The following is a 20,634-nucleotide window of genomic DNA, read 5'->3' on the forward strand; positions in this document are numbered from 1 at the left end:
GTTAAATAGTGCAGGGCCAGGCCATGACCCAATGTTTATTTTCCAAGACTGTCTCCCTGGAAGACTGCCACAAATTAAATTCTTCTTAGAGCTCATGAGAAGCTCTGGATAATACAGAACACTTTTTTTTCCTCATCTGCCTCAACTTCACCAACAGCTGCCCACACGCTTTGTTTCTAATAGCTACATTAATTGAACAATACCTTGGTATTAAAGGGAGACCAAACAGCAGCAAGATGGCTGAATAAGAGGTCCTTCATTTGAATAAGCCCCTGAACAATTTAGCACCCATCTGTAGACAGATATGCCTATTTGGGAGCAGTGGGATTCAGCACCCCACACCAAGTGGCCTGTTATTGGCACACAGACCTCAGTCCTGGCTATGGACCCTGCAGTGGCTCATGAACAGCTCTAGCCCCTCTTGGCTATAGTCCGGATAATCACCCTCACCTGGTAGAAATCTAGAAAAGTTCCAGGGCAGTACTGGAGCAAAAAAAAAAAAAAAAAAAACCATACTAAACAACTAACACATTGGAGACAGATGTTTTCCTGTTTAGAATTTTTAAGAAAAGACAATAGTATGTCCTATTGGGTGGCTGCCAAAGCAAGCTACAACTTGGGCCCTCTTCCCTCCAGGGATGACTGTGGAACACCAGTGAGGGACTATTCTGGATCCTTTTTTCATGTTTCAGGCAGTGAACTGGGAAAGGGAAGGAGGGATGTAGGAAAGCAGTGCTGTCCCTACCCTACCCACACCCTCTGCCTTCTTTCAAGCAGCCCATGCTGTTGCTCTTTTTCTACTAGAGACCAGAGAGACTATCATTCTCCCCTTTTCCTAAGTGATGATACTGGGTGTCAATTACTCCCATCCTCCCAATTATAACATAAAAAACAGATCTGCATTTCCTTTTATTTTGTCTGAGAACCTCAGAATGTCCCAAACCTCATTCTCTGGAGGCTGGACTTTATGTACCTCTTCCTCTTCTCTTCCTGAACGAGGGCACAACTGTTTCCCCAGGGAACACTAGAGTGAAATCTCTACATTCCTCCACCACCCCTTAGCATTGGAGATGCAGCAAAGTTTCGGGCCTGTCAGGCTTTCCCCATAATACAGAAAAAGGAATTTCCTTTCCCATAGAATCTGCTCTTTTCATTCCTTTTAGGGGGTAATATTGCTTCCTTTCCCAAGTCTTTTGTACCCACGATCCGATAACTTAAATTCTACAAAGCTCTTTCTTCCCCAATTCCTTCTCATTCATAGCTTTTTCCCTTTTTCCCTCCCCTCAGAACCCTTGCTTCTATCCTTTTTCTGACTAACAGTCTTATCAAGGGTTACTTTACTTCCCCATCCTCCAAACCCATCGTCACTAGATAATTTGTGTTCAAGGTAGTGGTCTCTACTAGGACAGTTTGGACCTTCCTTTCAGACACCTGTCAGGAATATAGAAACTATAGCTTTGAAGTAGGCAAGGTCAGGAACCAAGGTCAACACCAGAAAGATCGATAACAGACTCCGAGACCACCTTGTATCATGCCTCCCTCTGTTGCGATCTCGCCATTGGCCACATCTTGATTCAGCAGCTTGTTTCACCTGAAAAAAATCTTTCTAGGGATAAGGGGAATCAGAATTTCCCCCCAAGCATTTTAAAGGCCCTTATAACAAAAGGATTGGATGGTGTGCTGGGTGTGGATGACGAGGGGCTTGTCATCAGACATAGTCAGCAAGGTAAAGTGCTTACAAGAGTAGTAGCCCCTAGAGCTGAAAACCACAGCAGTTGTCCGTATACCAGATGGGTGGACAGTGCACTCCAAAATGGCTGTTGTCCTGCTTGTTTCTGAGCAGTATAACTGCCTTCCTTTAATATAATATATACACCAGAAGACGCTCCCAAGATGTTTTGTTTGTGTTTTTTTTTAAGATTTATTTATTTATTTTATACAAGAACCGGGGTACAGGCCAGATGCATGGGACGGTGAGAGGATTCACCAGAGACAGAGCGGGGAACAGAACAGGCAGACTAACGAAATACACTGCTGAGGGGAGCAGCGGGCGAGACAGGAGAGGTCTGTCGCGCCATAAGGGTCTGTCGACCCTCGCCGGCCGGCCGGGATCAAACTGGTCTTCATGGTGCGGCGCTCAACCGCCTGCACCACCAGGGGAGGCCCCTCCCAAGATGTTTTAACCTCATCTGATCTGAGACCTAGAAGGGTGTGCCTTTGTTATTCTTTTTAAATTTTTATATTTAATTTGGTGTTATATTTTAATCAAGAAAAAAAATTTTGCTTTGGAATTTTTTTTCACAACATTGTATATGATTCAGAGGTATAGGATCCCATCGCTTCAGAGGTTTGCTACCACACCACACCCACCACAAGGTACTCATAGTCCTCCATATTTTGCTTTCCATCCTCCCCCTCCACTCCTCAGGTACCCTCAATTCCAGTCAGACTTTTCTTCCCCTAAATCATGGTCTTCTAGAAAAACCCTAGATTTGGGAATCACTTAAAATAATCATTGCCTTAGAGCAGATAGGAATTTTTCCCCCAGTCAATGGACTTACCTGCCTGAGGCCTTCAGGAATGACCTTCTTTATTGAGGACTGCATTTTTTATATACTGATTGGGGTTTGGGGGCCCTCTCACTTACTGCCCAGCTCTTGACTGCATAGAGGTGATCAACTGGAATGCTTTCTCCTAAATTTCAGAAAGTTCTCCTAAGGCACTACTACTCAGAGTGTCCTGTGGACCAGCTGTGGTCTGAGAACTGTTTGTTACTGGTTCACAACAAGTAAATGAATGTAAATCAACTATGTCATGCAAGACGACATTTAGTTCAACTGATTTATTTTTCATAGAAAAACTTTGTTGAAGAAGGAAGTGAATTGATTTACATTCTGATGCAAGCGCCTTATCTTGTGGTCCAGCATGTTGAATAGAACTCTCCTAGAGGTCTGGAACAGACCATTTTAGACATACTTACCTTCAGAAATGAAGTATATCTTACTCTGTCTTCATAGTCTTTGATTATCTAATTTCTTTGAATAAAAATGGCCCTTAAAGTCCAGTGGGTCAAAGTGAATTTCATTGTCTCAAAATATTAAAAATGGAGCTACCATATGGTCCAGCAACTTGCTCCTAGGTATATACCCCAAAAATGCAAATGTATATGTCGAAGGAATATATACATTCCTGTGGAATAGCCAAGCTACAGAAACAACCTAGGTGCCCAAAGACAAATGAGTGGATTAGGAAGATGTGGTATATAAATGCAATGGCATACTACTCATGTCTACATAAAATAAAATATGTGTGACAACATGGATGGCTCTGGGTGGGGGGAATTATGCTAAGCAAAGTAAGTTTGAAGTAGAAAGACAAATACCCGATGGTGTCACTTTTATGTGGAATATAGAGAAACAAAAAAAAGGATCAGATAAAGCCAAACCAGTAAGAAACTCTAGAAATATAACTGTAGAACAGAGGCTACCAGAGCATGAGTGGGAAGAACAGAGTGGAGGATTACAATGAACTTTGGTAGAGGATTATGGGTATCTTGTTGAGGGGTGTGGTGTGGTAAACATGCCTGAGGGGTGTGAGCCTATACCTATAAATCATATACAATGCTGTAAACCAATGTTGTTTCAATAAAAAAGTAATACAAAAAAAGTAAATTTCATTTTAATTTTTGCCTTTACTACTTCCTGAACGGACAGCCACTGACTACTCCCCAGCTGTTTCTCCCTTCTTGGGACTACTTCAAAAGAGTGCTATCTTCCCTGGCACAACTTCATCTCTCACAGAAGTGTGGTCTTACATGATAACTAGTGTCCTACCTGAAGGTTTGTGTCTAGTGAGCTTTCATTTAGACAAAAGCTGGAAAAATCTAAGCTCTGAAACATGACTTTTTTTTCCCATGAGAATTCTAAGAAATCTCAAGGTCTGACTTTCTCAAACCTTCCCTTGTCCTTCCCCAGACTCTAATCCCAGCAAGCTTATCACCAGATGTTTAGTTGTGAGTAGGTTATTATTCCTAAGCCTCATAATTAGAAATAGATTACAACCGCTATCAGAATTTGTTCCCTCTGTGAACAGCTCTTTTTCACTGGCTAGCCGATTCTGTTATGAGGAGGCTAAATTTTCCTTAATTCCTAAGTTCCAGCCCACTGGGGTAAGAATATAGGTAGCCATAGCAGGAGTGCTTGGACATGTTCTGTGCAGAATCTGTAAGGCAACCATATGGCTTTCTCTGCCTAGACTCTTGCCTGGCAATAGCAACTTGGTCCACAATCCAACAGCAGCTGCTGGCATCTGGAGCTCAGTTCCTGCTTCCCAGGGGTCCAGCAGCAGAGTCACTGATTATACAGCTCACAGCAATTATTTTTTTCTATCTTGGGAAAGCTAGATTATTTATTGATGAGTTTATTTGATAATAATAGTTCATTGAGCACTTCTTATATGCTAGGTTCTGTTTGAACACTTCAGTTTTCATTTAATTCTTATAAAGTAGCTATTATTATCTCTATAGTACTGATGATGAAACTTTTTACAGTCCCAGAGAGATAAACATGTCTAAAAATCACACAATTAGTGATAGACTGGGTCTAACTCCAAAATCTTGTTCTTTCAAGGCCCCATCCTTTTTCTCCAAGGATGTTCATCCTTGCCATCTGTTGTTTCCTCCATCCTTAGAAGTCTTACCTAGACTATACAACAACCCACTTCCTTTTCACATACTCCAGTGAAATTAGGAACTAGAGATGGTTACAAAAGATCATTCCATGGTTACCTGAAAAGTACATGCCCTACTTGATTAAGTGACAGATAACAAATGGACAAAGGATCAAAGGGTTAAGGACAATTTTTAGATCACACTAGGGAAACATCTGTACCTACCAGTGACTATGCATAGTCAGAATGAAACTTATTTGTAAGTAACTTGAGCTCCCTTTTTGGGAAGAAGACATGTAGAATGTGCAGTAGATGGAAATAGTTTCTATAAGTCTTTCTTGGTTACTGAAAATTGTATTTAAGACCTTAATCCTTCCATAGACACCTGTTTTTGTTTTTAAGGATAACCAATCCCTATAAGGTTCCCTGTTATTTACAAAACATTTTTAAAATAAATTAACTTCACTGGTTTTTATTCACACAGAATTATTTCCTAGTGGATGTTCAGCCTTCAAGAAAATTACTCCCAATATAGATGAAGAAGGAGCCATGAAAGAAGATGCCGGGATGATGGACGTCCATTATAGTGAAGTAAGAGTCCTGGACTTGCATTGCCAGTTATATAAATTTAACTTCTTAAAACTTATTTATATTAAAAAGTTATTATAGCTAACTTAATTTGGAAGGTAACTGAAGTTGATGAGTTCTTAAGCATTTTAACTGCCCAGGCAAAGATGTCCTGGTTTGGAATGTGGAGCCCTGACTCTGGAACTGTTCCTATTGTCTGGTTTTAGAAATGCAAACATGCAAATCACCATTCAAGTAACCAGATCAGGGTTTGCAAAAAATTACGAGTACTTTGGGGAAATAGCCATTAAAAATATGGTTATCAGTATAACTGCTAAGCAGACTATGCATAAAAGTATTTTAAAAATGAAAAATTTCTGTTCTGAACTTCATATTTATTGTACACTGATTTAGGAGCAAGACTCTGGACTTGGTGATACAGGAGCTATAAGATAATTAGTTGTAAATGGTCCCTCACCATTAGTGTCTACCTGAACAGATAATCCAGCTCCATGAAATGGGAAGAAAAGCCATGAAAATATCATTCGAATAATATAGACAGTATGGCCCGTCAGGCATCAAAGACGAGAGCCTTTGAGCTGAGGTAGAACAGAGGAAGTTTGATTAGAGAAGGCTTTGAAGAATGAGGACACTCTGAAGGCATTCTGAGGAAAATAGGGATAAAAGTAAAGAGGTAGGAAAGTATAAGGCATATTTGGGGTACAGCAAGGAGATCATTTTTGCCAGACTGATGTGTTCATATAGAGAAGAGTGGTAGCTGAAGTCATATTGTGAGAGGCTGAATGTTTGGGCTTTATTCAATAGAAAATTGAATTATTATCAAAGGCTTTTTAGCAGAATAGTAGCAATATGAAAGCAAGGCAGAGGAAAGGCTAATTTGGTGGAATGTGGGGGCATACAGGAGGTAGATGGGTAGGCACTGGGAGCAGAGGCTAGAAAGTAGGTTGTCCCAAGAGTCCACATGTGATGTAGTCAGGGCCCAAACCCAGGGTGGGGATAGGTTAAGGAAATGTTTTGATGAAATGAGAAGACTTGCTGATTGTGGAAGGGGAAGATAACGCTGAGATTTCAAGTTTAGATATTACAGGAAAATAACAGATGGACGACTTTACAGGGAAGATAATGAATTCAGTTTTTGGTATATGTTGAATTTGAAGTGAAAGATTGTGAAGATAGAAATAACTGTCAGATCATTTGAAATTTGTAGCTGATTCTAAGGCGAGAGATCAGAGTTGCAGATCTACCTCTGGAAGTCACATCTGTGTGAAAACCAAAGTGAGGATGGAAAATGATATGGCAAGACCAGAGAATCAGGGACTAAACCATAGAAAAGTTCACAAAGAATGGAAAGACAATGATGTAAAAATCAAAATAACAAAACCTGAGAGATTTAGGGGGTTTAGGGGGTTGTAGTCCACAGAAATACATTTTTTAAGGTGTATTAAGAAACGTGGAACGGCCATGTTAAAGTAACCCAGACTTGTTTCATACTTGATTGTTTTTTTAAAAATACAAGCAAATCTCAGGTTCGCTGTGGATCACTTGGCTCAAGTGATATGTCTGACAGCTTTATTGCTTCTTGTATATGGATCTCTCTCCCCATCAATAAATAAAGACAATAATATGACTGTGGTCATTGAGCAATAAATACAAAAACTCTTTAGAAGTCATTAAGTACTACATAAATCTCAGGTTTTAATCCTGACTTACTTGACAAAAAAATTTCTTCTAACATAGAAGAGTAGATATTTAAAACATGCTTGCTAAATGAATGAACCATAATAGAATCAAGATATTTGATTATAATCCCAGCTCAATTTTTGACTTTGAAGCCTTGGATAACTTAATTCATGTTTTTTGATCTTAGTTAACTTAGGTGGTTTCCAGAGACCTCCAGTTTTTACACTCTTGACGGCAGAAAGAAAGATTCAGGGGAATTCATGGAAGATAAAGAGTGGGTTGCAACTGAGGTTACGTCCTTGCCTCCCAAACAGCAGCTTCAACTTATTCATAAAAATAAGTTGACCCCTTTTTATAGTCTCAAGAAGAGTAGTTAATGTTTATTAGTCAAGAACTATAATCAGGGCCTCCCTGATTATAGTGCAAGGGGTTAAGATGCAACCTATGAAGCTGTCCGCAGCCTCTGCAACATGAGTTCGATCCCCTGGCCAGCCAGGGAGATGCCCACATGGCGCAGCAGACCTCTCCTGACTTGCCCGCTGCTCCCCTCAGCAGTGTAGTTCAGTAGATCTGCCTGTTCTGCTCCCCACTCTCTCTGGTGAATCCTCTCATACCCCCACACCTCTGGCCTTGTATGAATAAATAAATAAATCTTTAAGAAAAAAGAACTATAATCAGTTTTCTGTATAAACACATTTTGGGGAACTCTTTTGTGTTCCACACTAATAAATTATACATTCTTTATCTGATGTATACAGATTAAAATTTTGTTCTATGAAGTACTGTTTTATGTTCCCGTTATATACATAATAAGACTTACTCTTCATGCCCTAGCCAATAGAAAACAACTGACATGGATTTACAAGTTTTATTGAAATACAAATTGTTGTCCATTTAATGCCTGTATTTAAATACATGAGTTAAACCAATGATAATCACATTTTGTCTTTAAAACTGAATTTCTGACTTTCGATTTGCAATGGGCTTTAAAGATATAATTAGCATACAATAAAATACATCTTAGGTGAAGTTTTTTATATCACTTCCTTTCTATTTTTTTTGTTTTTTAATAATTTTTTAAAGATTTATTTTTTTATTTATACAATAGCTGGGGTACAGGACGGAGGCACGGGAGGGTGAGAGGATTCACCAGAGACAGAATGGGGAGCAGGACAGGCAGACAGACCAAAAGCACTGCTGAGGGGAGCAGCGGGCGTGACAGAAGAGGTCTGCCACGCCATAAGGGAATCTCCCTGGCTGGCCAGGAATCGAATCCGAGTTGCAGAGGCTGCAGACAGCTTCACAGCGCTGCACTCAATCTGCTGTGCCATCGGGGAGGCCCTAATTAATTAATTTTTTCTCCTTACATCATTGTAGTCCCCATAGTTCTCCTGCTACCGTATCATCCATGAACCATCATCATATTCCTTTGTGTTCATCCCACCCATTTTGCCCCCTCCCCCCTCCTTGTTTGTTCAGTTCTGTGTCAGTTCTGTGGTCACCTTGCTAGTTTTTACTTTTTCTTGACCTTTTGCTTTGTTTCTCTATACTCCATGTATAAGTGACACCATCCAGTATTTATCTTTTTCCTTTTAATTTTGGCATAATCCCTTCTGGCTTCATCTACAAAACCACAAGTGGCACATGGCACAAGTTTGTATTTTTTGATCACTGAATAATAATATTCCATTGTATAAATACACCACAACTTTTTGATCCAGATGTCTATTTGGGGGCATTTGAGGGGTTCTATGTCTTGGTTAAACAAAGTCTGATGAATTTTCTATGCACCCATGTAACCTACCACCACAAACAAGAAATAGACCATACCCAATTCCAGTCACCCTCCCCACCTCCACCATTTGATTTCTATCATAATAGATTGGTTTTATCTTTCAGTTTAGTCTTTAATCTTCAGTATTTTTAGTGCCATAACAATGAGACCATTTAATACCTACTCTTTTACATCAGGATTCTTGCTTAGCCTGATGTTCTTGAGGTATATCCATGTTGCTGAGTATATCAAAAGTTATTTATTACAAAATAATATCCCATTGCAATGAGACATGATTTTTTAACCCATTCCCTTTTGGTGGATTTAGATTATTTCCAGTTTGGAACATATCATCTTATGACCTCTTATGAACATATGCTTTCAGGTTTCTTAGACAAATACACAGGAGTAAAATTGCTGAACCCTAGGGAAGTTACATTAACTTTATAAGAAATGACCAGTTTTTCAAAGTGGTTGAACCATTTTATAGTCTCACCACCAGTTGATGAGATTTTCAGTTGCTTCATAGCCCCACCAACATTTGATGTTGCTTTTTTTTTTTTTACTTTAGCCATTTTATTTGGCATGAATTAATATTTCACTGTATTTTTTAATTTGTGTTTCCCTAATGGCTAATGATGTTGAGCACTTTGTCATGTGCTCCTTTGCCTTTCATATATCTTCTTCTGTGAGATGTTTGTTCCATTTTTGGGCTATATTTAGAATTTGCATTATTCACTTTTTAAATGTTGATTTGTGGGACTTCTTTCTATATTCTGGATGTAAGCCCTTTGTTGGATATATGTGCTGCCAATGTATTTATTAGTCTTTGGTTTGTCCATTTTCTCAATTGAGTCTTTCATAGAGCAGAAAGATTTGGTTTTGATGAAGTCCATTTTGCCATTTTTTAGTGGTTCTTTTTGTGTTTGGTTTGAGAAACCATTGCTTACTACAAGATTATGGATATTTTAGTCTTATATTTTCTTATTATATTATAGTCTTATATTTTCTTCTATAAACTTTGTTTTTGAGATTTATGTTTAGGTCTATATCTAAAATTTATCTCTGAGCTTGGAATGGGATAGAAGTCAAGGTTCTTTTTTTTTTTTTTCTAGACAGATTTTAGACATTCCACACCATTCAGGGAAAAGAAAAGTTTCCTTTTACCCTTGGCACCTTGGTCAAATTTCAGTTCTTCGTGTGTGTATGGGCTATTTCTAGACTGTTCTATACCACTTATCTATTTGTCCATTTGATGCCAATGTCATGCTGTCTTGGTTGCTGTAACTTCACAATCAGCCTTAAAATCAGGTAATGTTAGTTCTCCAACTTTATTCCTTTTCAGAGTCATTTTGCCTGTTCTATATCCTTGGAATTTCCATACAAAAATTAGAATTGTCTTTTCTCTTTCCTTAAAATAGTCTGCTGGAATTTTTTTAGGGCTTTTGATAAATTTGTATATCACTACATGGAGAATGGAGCGCTTAACCATATTGACTCTTTTAATCAATGAACATTTATTCAGTTCATCTTTAATTTCTCCCAGCAATATTTTGTGATTTTCAGGGCAGAAATCTTCTGCTTCATTCATTATTATATATTTGATATTTTGATGCTCCTGTGAATAGTATTGCTTGCATTTTTTTTTCAATTTGGTATTGTATATAGAAATACAATTGATTTTGTATGCTGGGCTTGTCACCTGCAACCTTGCTAAATCTGCTTATTAATTTTAGTAGTTTTTATATTCCTTAGGATTTTCTACATACACAATTATGTTATCTGCACAAAAGACAGTTTAACATTTGTCAATGTATACTTTTTTCTCTTTTTCTTGCCTTATTGCACTGACTAGGACCTTCAGCATACTGTTGAATAGAAGTGGTAAGAGCATACATCTATCTTGACCTATTCCCAAACTTAGAAGAAAAGTGTACAGCCTGTACGTTTTTACTAGGCACCCTTTATCAGATTGAGGAATGCCTCTTCTGTTCCTTGTTTCCTGAGTGTTGAGTTCTTCCAGGTGCTTTTTCTGAATCTATTGATGAAGCTGCTTTTCTCTTGTATTCTCTTTAAGTGGTGTATTACATTGCATTTTTGCCTAATTGAAAATCAACTTTACATGCCTGGGACAAACCCCACTAGCTTGTAACCAATCTTTAATTTCCCCTAAGTTCTTCCCTCATACTGTTGCTGGAAATTTTAATTTGGCTATTCTATGTTAATACAGATTATTTATTCAATGAACACCTACCATGCACTACCACTATATTAGTCAATGGAGAAACCAATATAAATAAGATATTGTCCCTACTCTTGAAGAGTCACAGCCTGTTTACAAAATCAGATATATAAATAATAGGCAAGTAATGCAGTGATAATTTTTTGCCTACTGAATCATCAGAGTATAGGGAAAAAGGTATCTCATGTCTTGCTTGATTAGGAGAAAGATCCTGGAAGGGTACTACCTAAGCTCTTTTAAAGGAATTAGTCAAATAAAAGGGATTAAAGGAGGCACAGCATGACTGAAGGCACAAGGTTAAGTCAGCAACATGGTGCTTCATGGGAATTGTTGGAGTATGAAATACAAGACTGGACATGATGACTGATGACATTATAGAAGCATTGGCCAGATCACTACAAGGCTTAAATGCCAAATGAAAGAGCTTGTCCTCTGTCCTATGAATGATGGGGAGCCCTCATAAAATTGTAAGAAGGGGAGAGGGTCACAGTGTGGTTTGCATTTAAATCAGAACCCTATAGCAGGTTGGCAAAGAATAGATTTGAAAGTACCAAGGCTGAAGGCAGGAATTCTTTTTTTTTTTTTTTTTTTATAGAGAGCTACAGCTGAACTTTAATAATTATTTCTTAGGTTGTTTTTTTTTTTATAAATTTTATTGTTATATTCCCCATACAATTGCAGCCCCCCCATTCTGACCCCAATCCCTCCCCTCCCGCCCCTGCCCCCCTAAAAGTGTCTCTGGTTCATAGTTTTTTGTTGATTTTGATTTTCACTTTCTTATAGTTATTCATTTTCCTGGTCCCTTATTTAAGTTTTCTAGATTCCTGCTATGAGTGAGACCATCCGGTATTTTTCTTTTTCTTTTTGGCTTATTTCGCTGAGCATGATCCCTTCCAGCGCCATCCATGTTGCTGCAAATTGCATGTGTTTATCTTTTTTGAATGCTGAGTAATATTCCATGGTATATATGTACCACATCTTCTTGATCCAGTCATCTATTTTTGGGCATTTGGGTTGTTTCCAAAGCTTAGCTATTGTAAACAGTGCTGCTATAAACATAGGGGTGCAGGTGTTCTTTGGAATTGATGTTTCTGTATTCTGATCAGCTAGAAAGAAACAGTGAGGTCTTGAACATTAACCATGACAGTAAAAATGGAAGGGAAAAATTGAGAAATATTTAGGAAGTAAAATTGGTAGAACTTGGTAATGAACTGATTAGAGAATGAGTAAACAAAGAGAATGTTTTTGTTTCCCAGGGTTAACATAGCAAAATACCACAAGCTGGGTGACTTAAGACAATAGAAATATTGGATTCTAAGGTATTCTCTCACAGTTCTAGAGTCTGGAAGTCTGAAATCAAGGTGGCATCAGGCTCATGCTCCCCCTGAGACTCTGGGTACAATGCTTGCCTCTTCCTAGCTGCTGGTATTATATGTCTACTCCTGGCCTTCCTTGGCTTGTAGCTGCATGACTCCATTTCTGCCTCTGCAGTAGCATAGTGTTCTTCCTAGATGTCTCTGTCTTCTTATAAGGACACCAATCACACTGGATTAAGGGCACTTCCTACTGCAGTATGACTTGACTTTAATTACATCTGCAGTAACCCTATTTCTAAGTAAATTTGCATTTTTAGGTACTGGGGGGTTAGGACTTCAACTTACCTTTCTGAGGAATGTAATTCAACTCATAACTGGGTAAAGTCAAAATTGCTCCTAGTTTTCTTGCTAAGGGTTTCTAGAGTGTCACCACTGGTTAGGTAGGAAACCCCAGTGAAAGAGCTGGTTTAAGATGAATTCAGAACTCCATAGGATATTTTAGAAGAGCCTTTTAGTTATCAATTCTGTACATCTGAAGTACATCTAATAAGATAGGCACAAACTTGTAAGACTAAAGGAGAACATCAGTTATTGGCTCCATCTTTTTATTGTTGAGAACATGAGATGATGGTGCACAAAACTGTAAAAACAATAACTACTGTTGTCATTCTAGCAAAGTCAGAAATATCTATACTGAGTTATTATCCTATCACTCTCAGTAATTTTAGAACCAGCAGTCAGGAGGGAAATACTCTCAACCAAAATCACATCATTTTAATAAACACCTAATCACTAATGCAACAGCTTGAAAGTTGCTAATAGAATTAAGACTTTTCTATTATGTGTGAATGTAATTACAATAAAAGGAAAAATAATGGGTGTTTATAGGAATTCCATTATTTAGTGGAATTTACTGTTAGAGATCTATTCAGATATCTGCAGTTTAGAATGAACGCTATATACCCTTTAAAAGATAACTCCTACTCTTAAAAAAAAAGTTATCACACAGCAGTTACGTTTTCAAGGTCAAAAAAAAAAAGAGATAACTCCTCTTCAATAGGTTATAATTTATGAGTACAGTTGATCTTCGTTATGTAAATAAACAATAAATAGATGTTGCTGTTGTCAATAGTAATTTCATATTTGAAGACTAGTTTCAATTTCAGATATTCCAGGTATTTTACTTAGAAAATAGTCACATGAATCTTCCCCTGTGCATTTTATAACTGTAGTACATTCTGTTTGTTTCTTATTAACTTGAAATGGTTCAAAAATTATATGCCCAAAATTATATGCTACAGCTATTTATAATTCGTGACTGCATTTTTCTCTTAATGCAGGAAGTTTTGCTGGAGTTGCTAGAGCAGTGTGTGGATGGCTTATGGAAGGCAGAACGTTATGAAATAATTTCTGAGATTTCCAAGTTGATCATTCCAATTTATGAGAAACGTCGTGAATTTGAGGTTGGTCATTTAAACATTTTCCTTACTGGCATGTATTTTTTATTTTGGTCTTGGAAAAAATCATAATATGGTTATCTTACTGTTACTCTACTATGCACCCTCCAAAGACTGGAAGGTTAATTATGGCATTTAGATTTTATTGTAAAGTATAGGTAATTAATGTATCATTTTGACATATTTGTCCAATTGCAATCCATACAAATCTTAAGTTCTCAGTTTAGAATAGTACCTTATAGTCATATAAATTTTCCAAATGAAATTAAGGGTAAAATGTAAATTGATATTTAGATTATGCCATCGATTCTCAAGACATTTTTATCTAATCATCTTCCCTCCTCCCCTTGGGGGATTAAAAAAATCAGTATTGTCTTCACTAAACCTTCAACTTTCATTTAAAAAACCTATTGGGGCCTCCCTGGTGGCACAAGGGGTTAAGCAACGCACTATGAAGCAATACTCAGCCTCTGCAACACAAGTTCGATCCCCGGCCAGCCAGGGAGCAACCCATATGGTGCAGCAGACCTCTCCTGTCTTGCCCGCTGCTCCCTTCAGCAGTGTATCTCATTAGTCTGCCTGTTCTGTTCCCGTTCTGTCTCTGGTGAATCCTCTCACCACCCCCCCCCCCCCGCATCTCTGGCATGTGCCCCAGCTCTTGTATGCATAAATAAACAAATCTTTAAAATAAATTTTAAAAAAACCTATTGATGGAGGGAGAGTGATTGGAGGGAAGGAGGGAGGAAGGAGAACAGGGGACTGTGGTGATGGTGCACGCGTGCATTGGTGAAGGAAATTCTGTGGGGGCTATACCTGAGGGTGGGGGAAGAAAAACAAACATTGTTTAAAAATGGAACAATGATGTAAAATATATATAGTTTAAAACAGAAAAAAAAAGCTTGTATTTCCATGTTTTCCCCAGGAAGAGTATAGACATGCTGCTCTTCTTCACAATTCAATGTGGAGACTAAAGGTAGTGGCAGATGACAATGGGGTAGGGAATAAGACACTAGCAATAGTTCTGTCATGAGTTTTTCCGATTTAGTCTGCCAGCCAACACTGTTGATAAAGGGTTGATAGTAAAGAATAGTAGCATAGTGAAGAGCTATTGTAACCAGTACTGAATAGCAATTTTTTTATATTCAAATCTCTGACTCCATACCATCATTTCTAAATCTCTTGTGCTGGCAAAAGATGGTTTAGGATTCCAGTCTTTTTTTTTTTTATTTTAAAGCAAAGCAATTTATCCTTAAACACAGCAGGTAGTTAAAAAACATATAGGGGGCTCCCTGGTGGCATAGGGGTTAAGTCTCAGTACTATCACACTACCACCGCCACAGCCTGAGTTCCATCCCCAGCCAGGGAGCTAATCCTCCCCTTCTGGCACAGCAGACCTCTCCTGTCTTGCCTCTGCTCCCCTTAGCAGTGTATTTCAGTAGATCTACCTGTTCTGCTCCCCACTCTGTCTCTGGTGAATCATCTCACCCCCAACACCTCTGTCCTACATCACAGTTCTTAGTGAAAATAAATAAATTATTTTTTTGAAAAAACAGGTAATTTTTTAAAAAGATTTATTGATGCATACCAGAACTGGGGTATAGACCAGATACAGGGGTGAGAGGATTCACCAGAGACAGAGTGGGGGAACTATAACAGGCAGACTGACTGAAATACACTGCTGAGGGGAACAGTGGGCGAGACAGGAGAGGTCTGCTGCACCATGTGGGTCACTTCCCTGGCTGGGGATCAAACCCTTGCTGCCTTGGCTGTGGATAGCGTCATAGTGCTGCAACTTAACCCTTGTGCCACCAGGGATGCTCAATATAGTAGGTAATTTTTCACTGTTGGAGAAGTTTTCAATAGTGAAAACATAGTATCATCTGGATAATATTTTAATCTCTGCTCCCAAGTGGTGCTGATCAAGTTCACTTTTTCTTTCCTTGTTTTGGGTCCTTTTCTCTTTCCTATATACCTTTGGTGTATGTGACACATGCCTGAAAAATTATGGTGGAGTTCAAGTGGTTATATGAGTAAGCAAGGATTAAATAATTAAATCTAGGTCATATATTGATAGATAGCAAAGAATAGGAGACTTGTCAAGAATTGGCATTATCCTTTCTCTCAAAACATTACATCTTAAGAATCTTTATGACACCTCCCTGGTGTCCCAAGGGGTTAAGATGCAACCTATGAAGCTATCCGCAGCCACTGCAGCACGAGTTTGATCCCTGCCAGGGAGCAACCCACATGGCGCGGCAGACCTCTCCTGACTCACCCGCTGCTCCCCTCAGCAGTGTATTTCAGTACATCTGCCTGTTCTGTTCCCCACTCTGTCTCTGGTGAATCCTCTCACACCCCCCAACCCCGCATCTCTGGCCTGTACCCCAGCTCTTGTATGCATAAATAAATAAAGATTAAAAAAATTTAAAAAAAGAATCTTTATGAAACTTTCAAAATAAAGGCCCATATTCTGACTCTTAAGTTGAATATCCATCTGTTAGAATTCCAGGAAGCATTTTATTACTCAGTCAACTAATAGGAGAGAAATATATACACATACTTATTTTCTCTATACTTTAAACAATATTTTCTAGAGGGGAGCTACTCCTACTTCCTTGTAGGGATGTAAGGGTCTGTATAGATCCTTTAGAATTCTGCATGAATGGGCCTCCCCGGTGGCGCAGCGGTTGAGCGCTGGGTTGCGAAGCTGCCCGCGGCCATGGCGCGCAGACCTCTCCTGCCGCTGCTCCCCTCAGCAGTATACTTCAGTCCTTCTGCCTGCTCTGCTCCCCGCTCTGGCTCTGGTGAATTCTCTCACCTTCCCGTGCTTCTGACTGTACCCAGTGCATGTATAAACAAAACAAACAAACAAATAAATAAATAAAAACATGCCTCTATTAAAAAAAAATAGAATTCTGCATGAATGAAGTGATTGTTTCTGGGATACTAATGTATGAATTTTCAGCATTTCTTCATGGGATGGACTGAAAAGTGAGAAATAGCAGGCATAAAAGTAAGGGAAATTTCCCTCAAGTGGAGCTCAACTGCAGGAAGTAATTTGGGGAGAGTTTTAGAGAAAAAACTGCACTTGTGCTCCCCTTTTATTAAGGTGAAATACACACAAGATACAATTAACCAAACCATTTTATGCAATTCAATGCCCTTTGTACCTACCACGTCTCTCTAGTTTCCAGAACCCCAGAAAAACATCCTATTCCCATAGCGTAATCTTTCCTCATCATACTCCCCATTCCTTGATAACTACTAATCTGCTTTTAGTCTCTATGGATTTCCCACTTCTGGATATGTCATTAAAAAAGAATTACTACAAGATGTGACCTTTTGTTTCTGGTTTCTTTTACTTAGTGTAATGTTTGGAAGTTCATCCAAGTTGTGGCATGTATCCAAACTTCATTCTTTTTCATAGCTAAGCAATATTCCATTGTATGGATTTGCAACAGTTTATCCATTCATCCACTGATAGACATGTCTCTCCTTTCCACCTTTTGGCTCCTAGCAATAGTTCTGTTGTATGTGTTTGTGTACAAGTTTCTGTATGAACATGTGTTTTCATTTATCTTGGGTATGTACCCAGGAGTGGAATTGCTGGGATTTATGGTCATCCTGATTAGCTCATTGGGTAACCATAAAACTGTTTTCCCTTTTACCTTCCCGCCAAAATGTATATATTGCACATCCTGACCAACACTTGATTTTGTTTTATATTAAAGCCAGCCTAGTGGACATGTAGTGATACCACCTTGTGAATTTGATTTGTATTTCCTTAACAACCAATGATTTTGCATATCTTTTCATGTGCTTGTTGGCCATTTCGATATCGTCTTTGGAAAAATGTCTGTTCATGTTACTTGCCCATTTTTATATTGTGTTGTGTGTCATTTTGTTGTAGAATTGTGAGAATTCTTTATATTTTGGGGGTATGAAACCTTTAGTTGATCTGTGATCTTGCCAATATTTTCTCCCACCCTGTAGTTGCCATTTCACAATTTTTATAATGTTTTTTGCACTATGTGCTCCCTTTTTCTGAATAGGCAAGATGTATTCTTGAAAATATATGTGAAGTTATACAAAAGTAGAAAACATCTGAGACTTGTGCTGCTGCTTATATTTGTATCTGCATTTTGTTTTCACTTGCAAAAGATTTTGCATGAAATGTTTATTCTTATCTCTTCACCGAAGTGCTCAAACATTTTACTTCTCTTTCACTTAGAGTAATTCAAACATATAGAAAACAGTAGTCAATAATACAGTATTTTTAAAGTATACATTGCCACTGAGATAAAAACAAAGCATGATATTTAGAAATACAGCATTATTTGGGCATTTTAAGCACTACCCTTAAATCTAAAATTGTTGAGGACTTACATTTAATTGTGATAATTGCAAAAGGGGAGTCTGAATGACTTCAACAAAATTATTTTGAAAAGGAAATGATTGTTCTCTCCCCCTATCCACCCCATGTATTTAGCTTTAAGACATTTTATAATTAACCAAAAGACAGAGTCAATTTGCTTATTCTCATTTTTCAGAAACTTACTCAAGTGTATAGAACTCTTCATGGAGCTTACACAAAAATCCTGGAGGTTATGCACACAAAAAAAAGACTTTTAGGCACTTTCTTCAGAGTTGCCTTTTATGGCCAAGTAAGTATACTTCATAAAGTTGTGCTTTTTAAACATTCACTTTTGAATTAGAAGATTACTGTAGCAGCAGTTGTTGGTTCTATGAGTCTATCTTGATAGAGTGCCTATCACAATAGCAAGAAAATTCTTTTATAAGTTTAAAGTTCACTTTGGTTCCCATATCTAAATCCATTAGGTCAGAGTCCATATCATATAAAACTTGAATTTCCCCTTACTTTCAATTTCTGCTAAGTTTCTTAAAATATATATTTAATACCCAGTATTCAAAGCTTTAAAATAAAAAAAAATAAGAATGTATACAGGGAATGAGACAAACCTAGTGCAGAAATCTTCAGACCAATCATATGTTCATGTGACTGAATTTGAAAATTCTCTTTTCTTTGAAGTTAAAAGCTTGAATATATGCCTTTGACATTTGGTATTATTATGTGAAATGTATTTCAAACATATTATTGCCAGTTATTTAGTAGATTTTTCTTTAAATGCTGTTTGCTCCTATGATTTAAAAATTATTATGTTTAACTTTACAATAGTCTTTTTTTGAAGAAGAGGATGGAAAGGAGTATATCTATAAGGAGCCAAAACTCACCGGCCTCTCAGAGATTTCCCTGAGACTTGTTAAACTTTATGGTGAAAAATTTGGTACAGAGAATGTCAAAATAATTCAGGATTCAGACAAGGTAACACACCCTGCATTTTGAAGTCATTATTTGTTATTCTAAACATGGTATGTTGCGCCTAACTTTTTCCTTTTTAGCAAATGGAGAAGCATGGAAATCAAGCCTTTCCAGGTGGTAAAAGAGAGGTCAGGGTCTTTGGAGTCAGAAAGAACAGGATTCAGATCTCCATTCCCTGCCACTTGCTAGCTGTGTGACCACGGGGAAGTTATTTCACCTCTCTGTGTCACATTTTTTCTCACAAGTAAAATGGAGATAATAACAGTGCCTTCCTCATGGACTTGTATAGATTAAGTAAGTATCTGGAAAGTAATTAGTGTTCCTGATACACAAAAAGGATTCCCTAGTTATAAGCTAGCGTGCTGAATAAAGGTTAGTTATTAGTGCGAATGTTGTGATGCATCATGAGTCTCAATTTCTTATGTCCAATTAAAATCATCTCGGGGGCACACATTTTATGAGGAGATATCCCAAGTTCAATAGTTACAAGCTATGTTACAGTGAATTCGTTAGAAAAATGACACCTTAAACCTTGCTCTAAAGGTTATACATCTCAGCAGGCCCTGCCAAGGCAGGATGAGAAAGGTTACACACTTCTGGGAAGTGAATATTCAGGGACAGCACAGCAGGAATGATTGACTCTTCCTTGGTGGCCACAGGTGTTGCCCGGGATGAGAGTTGATATTTACGGTAGCAAGGACCTAGGCAGTCCAGTATCTGCAGGCCCCAGCAATATTTACTGTGTGACCTTAATGTGCATGGCACTGTGCAAAGCACTTACCAGCTAGTAGGCAGCATTGCCAGAGTGGAAAGTTCTTGACAATGGTAAAGACTCACTGTCTGCCAAGAAAGTGATCTCTTCACTTTGTAGACATACCTATATCCCTTGGAGTTAGTTTTATCTTGACCATATACCATAGACATTTAAAAGTAAATAGGCTGGTAGGTTCATAATTGATTGATTTGACCAAAGTGCTCTACTTAACAACTTCATGAGTTTGTATTTTTCTATTGAATTAAGACAACAGATTTTATTTCCTTGTACCCAGATAGTCTTAGCTTTGCTTCCACACTACAGATACTATAAATGCAAAGAAATGGAGAGCTCTGCAGCAACAAACACCTTTAAACATATATTTGTGTGTGTACACCTATAAAGTAAAATCTTAAATGTGAAATTGGTGGGTTCAAAGACACATAAATTTGAAATATTTGAAAATAATTCCACACCACTCTTCATATTATCTGTCTCCTTAACAGTTTGTTCTTTGGCAAGGAAAAGAGTGTTTTGAATTTTCATGTTCACACATTAAAAAAGAAATAAAGACTGAAAAAGTAGCACCTACTTATTTTGTTCATTGCGTGTGGGGAATGACTAAAATATTGTGTGCCAAAGAATGTCAGGTCATAGCTGAGTGGTAGGATTACAGTTTTTATTTTCTTCCCAAATTTCTGGAATCTCCAAATAGGTTTCTGGAACAACTTTCTAATCAGAGGGAAATGAACCTTTAAAAAAAAAAACAAAAAACAAAGACCATCTTCAGGAGGGAAACTCCCTCCTAATGGCA

General features: G+C 38.0%; 1 protein-coding gene across 1 annotated transcript in view; it reads left to right on the forward strand.

The window, feature by feature from the left end:
* Positions 1–20,634, forward strand: part of DOCK11 (dedicator of cytokinesis 11) — a gene marked incomplete at both ends in the record, with an annotated part of 174,457 nt that overhangs the window by 146,164 nt on the left and 7,659 nt on the right. The window contains 4 exons of the mRNA XM_084259069.1: positions 5,153–5,259; positions 13,609–13,731; positions 18,276–18,389; positions 18,923–19,069. Coding sequence (XP_084115195.1) covers positions 5,153–5,259; positions 13,609–13,731; positions 18,276–18,389; positions 18,923–19,069 — 491 coding nt within the window. The remainder of the gene's footprint in view (positions 1–5,152; positions 5,260–13,608; positions 13,732–18,275; positions 18,390–18,922; positions 19,070–20,634) is intronic.

This window comes from Talpa europaea (genome assembly GCF_964194135.1).
Source record: "Talpa europaea genome assembly, chromosome: X".
In the NCBI taxonomy this organism is placed as follows: Eukaryota; Metazoa; Chordata; class Mammalia; order Eulipotyphla; family Talpidae; genus Talpa; species Talpa europaea.